Raw genomic sequence first — 9,788 nt, 5'->3', positions numbered from 1 at the left:
TCTAGACGCCTGCGGTGGCGGCATGCTCAGCTCAGCTCAGCCCCCAGCCCGAGCCGAGCCGTCTCAGACCCCGCCGGCCTCGAGAAAGGCGTTTCTTTTGAAAGATAATTTATATTCCCGCTGACCTCCCAGCAGCTACGCCCACCCGCTGGAATGCAGGCGTGTTTGCCCAGGAACCCTAGACTTTAAAGCTCGGCACAACTGGCCCATCCATCTCCCGCCGCAGGATGACAGCTGGAGGTGGCCACCCGGGACCCTCGGGCAAGGAGATCCACCTCCAAGGCTGACCAAGGCGCCTCCCGTTGGAGGCTTTCCTCCTGGGATGAGACGGACGGGGAGGCAGGGCCGGGAGCCCCGCTGTCGGCTCATGCATCACGCAGGTGTCCGGGGCGCCGGCCCATCGCCTTGGGGGGCTTTGCAGCGCATCTGCCGGCAGCCCCAAGGTGGGCTTTGTGCCTGGTGAGGCTGGCCCTACGTACAACTCCCGTCACAGGTACGGGGCCTGCCCAAGGCCACACTGAGGGAAGGAGCCAGCGGGGCCTGGAACCCTCGTCCTCATGTATGCTTGCAGAGGACCCATGCTGGTGGCGGGGGGCACGGGGCCTGGTCCGGATCAGCTCCGCCCATCTCCCTGGTTCCTGCAGCCTCGGTTTCCACATCTCTGTGCTGGGGTCCCGTCGGGCCGACTTTGAGGAACAGAGACCACAGAGAAAGACCATCTACGTCCCACCACAGCACTGGCCACTCCTCACGTGCCCTTCCCCCCCCACAGGGCAGTAGAGCGGCGCCCTCACCTGACCCGGGACAGATGGATGGGGATGCATGGGCAGGGCAGGGAGGGGAAGACAGCACTTCCTGACCTCCCACCTCACCGCCAGCAGCGGGGCCTGGAACCTCACTTCCGGCCTCTTGTAGCTGGAGACACGGCCCCGCCCCCAGCCCCGACCCACTGGCGCAGGCGTGAGGCCAGCCCGGAACCCCGATGCCCAACGTGAGGCTCCTTCTGTTGCACCTTGCACTGCACCCCGCTGTCCCCGGGGAAGCGTTCTGTCCTAAGACTGGAACCTAAAATGTCTGCGAAATCCAGGCCCCCACCGCCCCAGGCCCCACCTGCGTGGACTGAGCCGGCCCCAAGGACGGGCTGGGGACCTGGGTCCCGGCAGACAGCAGGGCTCTGGCCATAGCACACACACCCCTGGGTACAGAGTGCTCACAGCGGGCCTGCCCCCGGGCCGCAGCTCGGGGGAGGGTGCGAACCCGCCAGGCGGAGGAGGGATCTACGTCGGGTAAGATGACCCTTCGACCTGGACCGGCCACTCCAAACGCCCTTCCCCCTTACGTGTTCAGTCCTGACCGGCCCTGCAGCCATGAACTGAAGCACACACGTGCACACATACACACCCCGCCCCAGCTCCCACGAGAAGGGGGTCCCAGGCTCCTGCTGCCCCACTTCATGGATGGGAGCCAGGGGCCCAAGCAGGTGGGGAGGGAGCTCAGCGCTGCGCCTCAGGACCTGGTTCTGGGGGTCTCGGGACCCCCAGGCAAGTGGGGCTCTGGAGACCCCAGCCCAGACTCCACAACAGGATCTTGCATTCATCAATCCCCACTTGGGGTCTCACGTAAGATCCAGGGCGAACCAAAGGTACTGAAGCTTGAAAGAATGAAGTCCGGGGTCGCTGGCCCCTGCCTGGGGGCCCGGAGGGGGTCGAGCCCCCGTCCTGCTCAGAGGCGGCGCACGTGGCTGGCCTCGCCAAGCTCCATCTGTGCATCCGTCTGTCTGTAGCACGTGGAGCAGCGGAGCCTCTCGGGTCCGATGTTCTGGGATTCAGAGGTGGGTGGCCCTCTTCCCGGAGACACTACCAGCCTCCATCCCGCGTCCCCCACGCGTGTCCAGCTCTGGGTCCAGTCGTCGCACGATGGGCGCATCCGAGTCCGCCCAAGCCACGGGCTGATGCAGCAATGGACGCCGTCCACGGACACTCCCTCCCGAGTGGGCCACACTGTCATTTTCTTCCCAAGACGTGGGGGCTCTGTAGGCTCCCAGCGCAGCCGCGGCTATCCTTAGTGCCCGGGGATCCAGAATTAAAACAGAGGAAGCGCCAGCTGCCTCGGTGGTTTGGGAACTTCCCTGAATGTACTGTTCCAGCCACAAAAATCCCACAGCCAAGGACGACTCCGACTCAGCGTGGACGATGGCGGAGAAACAATGGCTTATGCAACGGGCCAGGTGCATCCAGAGGAGACAGGGAGGGGGAGGGTGCCTGGGGCGCCTCCCCCCACAGACAGTGATCTCTCCCGGAGAAAACAGGAATGGGCAGGTTTAAGACCAAAGAGCGGGAGCCGCATTCCACGAGGACTCACCTCACAGGGCAGGGCAGGGCAGTGCCTCCCCCAGTGGATGACCCCGAGTGCACAGACGACGAGCCGCACGAAACAGATGCCCCCAGGACTGAACTGACCCCTCCCTGCATCACGAAGGACCAGGAGCTACAGCGGAGCCAGGAGGGCAGCCGGCAATCCTTTCTCCCTCGTTCCCCTTTGGAGGGGCCCCCGGGGCAGGACCGGCTCTCCAGGCTCAGCTGGGACTGAGCTCACAGAGCCTGTCCTAAACATCCCAGACCTTCCCCAGGCCTCCCCCAGAGCATCCCAAACCACAGCCCGCACCCCAGAAACTGCACTGCCCAGGCTGGCCTTCAGGCGACAACCAAGGCCCAAAGGGCACCTGGCAGTCGCACGTCCAGCCCCGGGGTCTCCCAGCAATGTGCTCACCTGGGTCACCTCCCTCCAGGCCGTCGGGACTCCTCGGATCCCAGGCCCACAGGGGCGGCCTTTGAGCAAACACCATCACCAGCCCCTGGGGGCTGCCCTCAGGAATGAGCCCACCCCCGCCCAGGTCCTCCAGCACCACCCCTGACCAGCAGAAAAGCGCCTGGCCCAGCGGTCACCACCGGCGAGCACGGACAGCCAAGGAGCGTGACTTCCGCGAGGACGGGGCACTCAGCTCCCAGGGGCCTCTGCCCGGAGACCTGCGGCCAGACCAGAGTGGCCGGCCAGACCAGAGTGGCCATCCAGGACCTCCCTCCACCCCTCCCGAATCGGGACTCTCTCCACTCTCACCCAGAAGGCCCCCGAGTGCCAGGGCATCACTGGGTCCAGGGCGGCTCCTGCCACTTCTCTGCCCAGAATCCTGCCAGGGCTCCTGGTGCACTCAGAGTCCGAGTCCAGGCCCCCGCCCCACCCACCACAGGATCCCGGCATCCTCACTGTCTCCCCACTGGTCCACGAACAGGCCAGCCAGGCCTGCACCCCAGGGCCCTTGCACTGGCCGTTTCTACTGCCCAAACACTCTCCCCCTGGACAGCCAAGGGCTCCCTGCTCCGGGCCTCTGCTCCACACCACCTCGTCACAAAAGGGGTCTCAGGGAGGGGGGCCTCAGGGCTTTCTTTAAAACATCAGCCCCCCGCCCCCACCTCTGCCCCTCTCTGCTCTATCATTCTCCGTGGAAACTGTCAACAGGAGGTATATGTTTGCTCCGTCATCTCCTCCAGCGTGTCAGCCTCCCAGTCCCCTGACGGGTCCCAGCACCGAGAACCCAGCAGTGCGTGTGCAGGACAGACACTCAGCGGGCACGGGAAGATCCCGCCTCTTCTGCCTGGGAGGGGCCTTCTCGGCGCACAGGCTCATCTCCGGAGCCTTCTGTGAACACCTGCCCCGTTGCTCCCGAGAGCCCCACGGCGAGCCTCCACAGGTATGCGCACCTACACCCACACCATGCCAACTAAGAGAGGAGCTGGCTGCATGTGAGAAAACCTAAAATGACAGTCCCCAAGTAAGGAATCCTAGAGGCCAGCAGCCTGCCCGGTACTGCGGTCCCACTGTGCTCCCAGAGGCCGGGCTCCTCTCAGTGATTCGCTCCACCACCTCATGGTCAAGAATGGCAGTTGGAACTCCAGCCATCACAGCCACATTCCAGACAGTTGCCAGGAGAACAGGGGAGGAAAGCAAAAGGGGCTTTCCCAGCTGTCTGCCTGCCTTTGGGTAACTCTCCTGAACCCCCTCCCGACACTCGCCACCCATCGCATCCCTACTTATGGCCCCCACCTGGACACAACCAGGGTTCCCGCGAGATGCTTGGTGGGCATCGGACTCGGCTGGCTGCCCTCCCAGCCCTGGCGAAGCCTCCACGCAGGCACCACTCACTCACCATGAGGATGCGCCGGTAGCTGTCCCGGTCGATGCCCCAGAGCTTGAGGTCCGTCTTGGCCTTCACAGTCGCCGCCCTGGGGGTGCCATAGATGAGGGCCAGCTCCCCGAAGCTGCCGCCTTCACTGATGCTGGTCACCCACTCTCCGTTCACATACACCTTGGGGGAACAGGGGGACAGTGTCATGGGGGCTGGGGCCACCCACCCTCTGTCCACATACACCTCCGGGTGACAGAGGGACAGCGTCACGGGGTCTGGGGCCACCCACCCTCCGTCCACATACACCTTTGGGGGACAGAGGGACAGCGTCACGGGGGCCTGGGGTTACACTGCTGCTTCCCGCGCAGGGAGCCCTCCATTCCATCCCCCAGGAAGGCACAAGGCTGCTGCAGCCCCCAGGTCCCTTGCAGGCGGGTAGAACTCGGCACTGCCCTGCCCAGGCCCAGGATCGGCCAAGGCTCCTGACTCACGCCCAGCCCTACCCAGAGCCGAGGCTGGACGGGCACAAAGGCGGAGGCCCTCAGCGGTCAGTGCAGACGAGACTGGCCAGGCCCCAGCTGGACGCACTGCTGCGGCTCCCAGTCCGCAGGAGAGCGAGTCCCACCACCTCCCAGGTCGGCCTGCGACTCAGCTCCTCACAGACTAGAGGTGGGCTGTGCACCTGGGCCTCGGGCTCCCTGACTGCACACCAGCGAGTCAGCCCTGCCATGGCGCTCTCGCCCCACCCGTGCGGGCCCCTCCACTTCGTTCACAGACAGCCCTCCCTGCCGTTCCTGCTGCCTGAGGCTCCAGGGAGCAGCCCGGCCCCTGGCCCACCTCCACCGGCAGGCCCCACGGCCAGGAAGAAGCCAGGCTCCCCGGGCCTCCGCTCCCCGCGGGCAGCACCCAAGTGCCCGGGCCTGCGGTCAATGGGAGCGGAGGCTGGCGCCGAGGGCCGAGCCCAGAAGGCGGACAAGATTCCCTTTCAGCCTGGGAGGGCGGCGCCCGCCGCACAGTGTCCCTACTATCCAGGGGCCGCACGTCCGCATCCTGCAAGAATGGCCCGGATTGTTTATTATACAGATACGCTTACTATAAATTAACACAACCACTGTTCATTCCCTCGATGTCAATGAGCTTGAAGAATGGTTCCCATTGGCAAAAAGCATGCATGTCGGGAAAGAATGGATTGCGATGAATCATGGAAGCAATTCTTATGGAATCAATGACTCATTATCCTGATAATAACTGAGGCACAGAACTGTCAGCCTGCGGGGCACCACGCAGGTGATAACGGAGTCCGGTGTGAGCAAGCCTGGGGAGCGGTGGCCGGCCTGCCCACAAGGTGTCAGGGGAATGGAGATGACAGTTTACAGAGCGACCCGGGGCCTGCGCCTCTGTCCCCGCGAGCCCCTGCCCGCCCAGCGAGCCTGCACGACGCCCCTGCCGGGTGTCGGGGAGAAGAGACGCCAGCTTCCACTCAGCAAGGCCCTCGAGGAATCAGGGCGACGCCCATCCTTCCCACGAGGCAGGGAGTGTGTCCGCCCGGCTGTGCCCCGAGATGCTCCCCCCAACAGAGAGCACCCCCAGAGCCGCCACCTGTGGTTTTCTCAAAGGGGACCAGAGTCTGTGGAGGGGCAGTCACGGTGACCCAGGCTCAGCCGGGCTGGCACCAGCTCCCCTCGCAGCTGGTCCTCCGTTCACAGGGCTTGTATGTTTGTAAAATCCTCTCTGCGTGGATACAACTCTCAAACCTTAACCTGTACGACCCTAAGCGTGCAGCGCAGTGAGTCTCCCCACCACTCAGGTCAGGGCGCGGGACGTTTCCAGGTGCCGGGAACTCCCGGGGCCCCTCGAGGGCTCAGGTGCCTTCAGATGACCGCGGTGCGGCTGAAAGGAACCCCAGCACGTCCTTCTGTGCCAGGCGAGTCTGAGCGCTGGGTCCAGTCCGTCCATTCTCACTGCCGCACCGCTACTCCCCAGGCTGTGGGTGACGGACGCCGTCTAGTTTCAGCTCTGATTCCGAAGGGGGCCTCGAACCTTCTCACGTGTGACTAAACGCCCTCACTCTCGTGGGTGATGCAGGGGGTGGGGGTGGCACTGGTGGCGTCACGGGGGTATCCACGCGATCTGCGGAACGCCATCTCCCCAGGCTGCACCAGCCGGCCCTCCCCTGGCGCCCGCGCCTGCTCCCTCGGTGCGGGGACACCACAGTGACGTGGGCTCAGAGGACCACGGATCTCGGGTTGGGAGGCTCGCCGGACATACGGAGCCTGGGGAGGGTGTGCAGCCTCCCGGCTCCCACCTCAGGGGGAGAAGGAACCACCTCCTCGGATGGCTGCCGGGGGGCAGGCCACCCCCATCACCCGCCAAATAGCACAGGGTCCCCCAGGGAACAGGGTAGGTGGCTTAGGAGAGGCAACAGCAGCGGCTGCACCTCCACTTCCCCAGGGCGTGTCCCCAAAGAGCACGTAGGCAGCTGCTGCCGCAGGGCACACAGGACCAAGGGCACCTGGGCCGGAGCGCGTCACCAGGGGGCCATGAGGACCCTTCCTCACCGAGGTCCCGACAGCGTCCTCAGAGGCGTCAGAGAAGAGCATTGTGCAGAGGCGAGGCCGGGCAGGGCCGCCCCTCGGAGCACAAAGGGCCATCCTTCTCGGACACTGGCCTCTGTCACCAGGGCCGCACAGTGCCCAGCCCCACCCCAGCTGGCACGCAAAGGGGCTACTTCGTGCTTTGTTTCATTTTTGTTTTTCCTTCTTTTAAAGAGAAGTGGTGGGAGGCCCTACTGGGCTACGTCTGTGCTCCCGCCGCTGCCTCGGCTTCTCCGGCTGAGCCCAGAGCTCCCGCCCCGCTGATCTTCGTTCATTCGCTCACTCGCTGTCACCCCCGTGTCAGCCCCAGCAACCTGGGTGTCTGGCACGCTCTACCTGCTGGGTTCAGCGGTTTGGAGCGTGTGGATTCCTGTTCACCGGGACTTACCGGCCGACCGGTCAGTGCTCACCACACTAGCGTTATGTCATGGAAACAAGCACAGGCCCTGAAGAGAAGGGATGGCGGAGCCATAGTCCAGACCGTGCAGAGAGGGCTTCTGAAGAGGTGACTTCGAGCCCAGCCTGAGGGGCCCCCTGAAAAGACCAGGGGGAAGAGATCTGAGGCGGGGGAACAGGACGAGCCAAGGCCCTGAGGCAGGGCTGAACTCGGAGGGCACTGGATGCATCAAGACCACACAGGGAGATGTTCGTCTCAGGACCAGAAGGTTCCAGCACGGCTGAGGCCAGGTTCACATCTGGGAGGCTCCCCCTGCTGCAGCTGGAGCCCAGCTCAGGGCGGCAGGAGGGGAGCAGGGAGGAGCGAGGGGCGTCCCAGAAACACAGCCTTCGACCACGTTACTCGACAGGTGGTGTGCGGACCAGGTGCACAGCACCACCTGGGAACCTGCGGAAACCCAGGTGCACGCCCCCCTCCCCACCCAACCCCCGACAACGACCGACTGAATCAGACCCCCAGGGGTGCAGCCCAGAGGCCAGGATCTCAGCAGGTGATGCTGACGCCTGCCCACGATGGACCAGCTCCGATTCGACTTTGGACGGAGGTGGAGCCGGTGATTGACTGGGTCGAAAGCACGAGAATCTGCTTACCTGAGACCAGGTAGCGCTGCGCTCCCATCAAGGGGGACTTGAGATGCGGACCTCGGCCCCGCCGAAGCAGACGAGCAGCTGGGAACGCCAGGGCGGCCGCCTCCCCGCCTGCCCCCAAACCCGGGACACTTCGGTTCAACACTCGACTCCACAGAAAACAGAAATTCAATTGAAATAACTGTTGGGTGAGTGGAGACAGAATCACTCACTGAGTTATCCACTACACTGGATGGGGGGGTCCTGCGGCCTCAGCCCCCCTGCCCCCCGCAGCCACTTCCCACGCAACCCGGAGCCGCCCGGGCAAGGAAGCGAGTAGGGCGTGCCAGCCGCTGTTGTTTTTGGTTTCACAGATGGTGAGAAAAAGCTAATGGCCCAGCTCCCAGGCTCCGGCCACAAAGAGACGGGGCCTCCAAGCAGGTGAGTCTGTGCGGGTGAGTCCAGGTATGTCGGCTGCGCTTCTCAGGTAAACCCGGTTCCGAGCCTCAACCCTCTTTAGCCCAAAACACCTGGGGAAAGTCGACTGTCTGGTTTTGCTTGAGAGGCAACTCCTCCCAGAGACTCCCTCCCAGCTCCCTGTCTGTGGTGCCCGGGTCACATGGACCAGCCCCACGGGGTCAGCAGACACTCCTCAGGGGTGGCCAGCCACCAGCCAGGTTCCCTCCTCGGAACCCACCACACCTGGGCCTCCTCCCGCCCTCCCCTCACAGACATCACGCTCTCCGAGGTCCCACAAGGCAGGGTCCCATCAGGATCCCAATCCACGTCTGAAGCGCCACTTACTTCTGGGGTGACCACGTGCCCCGTCAAGGGCCCGCTGTGGGGTGTGCACGAGGACCGACCGGTCCCCTCCCCGAGCTGTCATCACATTACCACCACCACACAGGGGGCTCTGGGTCACCTGTCCGTGATTCCAGAGCAGGCTCTGGCCACAGTAGGGCCACCAGGACCTCTGCAGGGAACCAAGAGGGGTGCTGGGCCCCCAGACACACCCTGTGGGTGAGATGCTGCAGGAAAGCTTCACAGCCGGCTCGGGGCCATGGCCACCCAGCGCCCAGGAAGTGGCCGGTCAGCAGAGAGCGCCTGAGAGGACGCCCAGGTCCCTGCACAGCTCGTCGTCCACAGCAGCACGGCTCAGAGTGGCAGCCACAAAGGCGGGCACAACAGGTAAACGGATAAACAAGACGTGGGCCATCCATGCAGTGGAATGTGACTCAGCCTTAAAAAGGGAGGAAACTCTGACACTTGCTACAACATGGATGAACCCTGAGGACGTGATGGTCAGTGAGATGAGCCAGACCCAGGAGGACAGACCCTGTGTGGTTCCACTTCTGAGGTCCCTGGAGGCATCAGGGTCACAGAGACGGCAAGAGAGGGTGGGGGCCCGGGGCTGGGGGTTAGTGTTTCATGGGGACAGAGTCTCAGTTTGGGAAGATGAGAAAGTTCTGGAGACGGACAGTGGTGACGCCACACAACAGTGTGAAAACAGACCCTGAAAACGGTTAAGACGGCAACTGTTACGTTATGTGTACTTTACCAAGTAAAAAAGAAACACAGACCACCAGGCAAGCAGACTGGTGGGCCGTGACCCGTGGAGCCGGACGGCCTGGGGTGCCCTGTCCCCGAGAGGCCCCTCCCACCTCTGGAGACGTCTCCTCACAGATGTCTCGTGAAACAGGGGGAGCCCTGGGCGGGGGGGTGCTGGAGCCTGGGGTGGGGTAGAACCCCCCCCCAGGAGGCCCTGAAGCACCAAAGGCCTGGAAGCATCAGGGAGGAACCGTGTTCCTGAGCCTGTAAGGTCAGCCGAGGAGTGTCCTTTCAAGTGGAAATGCTACGTTCCACGAATAAAACAAATTGGGAGATATTTTTGTGCTTAGGAAAATGGATTATAGCTCTCAGTGACACACACACTGCAGCCAGCACTCTCCACGTCTCTCTGGAAAACCGTAATTTAAACCAAGCTGGTG

General features: G+C 63.7%; 1 protein-coding gene across 1 annotated transcript in view; it reads right to left on the bottom strand.

The window, feature by feature from the left end:
• PRKAR1B (protein kinase cAMP-dependent type I regulatory subunit beta) overlaps positions 1–9,788 on the bottom strand; it is a 91,350-nt gene that overhangs the window by 22,679 nt on the left and 58,883 nt on the right. The window contains exon 7 of the mRNA XM_024763514.1: positions 4,205–4,363. Coding sequence (XP_024619282.1) covers positions 4,205–4,363 — 159 coding nt within the window. The remainder of the gene's footprint in view (positions 1–4,204; positions 4,364–9,788) is intronic.

The sequence above is a fragment of the Neophocaena asiaeorientalis genome, unplaced genomic scaffold (assembly GCF_003031525.2).
Source record: "Neophocaena asiaeorientalis asiaeorientalis breed wild unplaced genomic scaffold, Neophocaena_asiaeorientalis_V1.1 scaffold223, whole genome shotgun sequence".
NCBI lineage: Eukaryota > Metazoa > Chordata > Mammalia > Artiodactyla > Phocoenidae > Neophocaena > Neophocaena asiaeorientalis.
The sequence above is the reverse complement of the archived record's forward strand: the minus strand, read 5'-3'. Positions and strand labels throughout refer to the sequence as shown.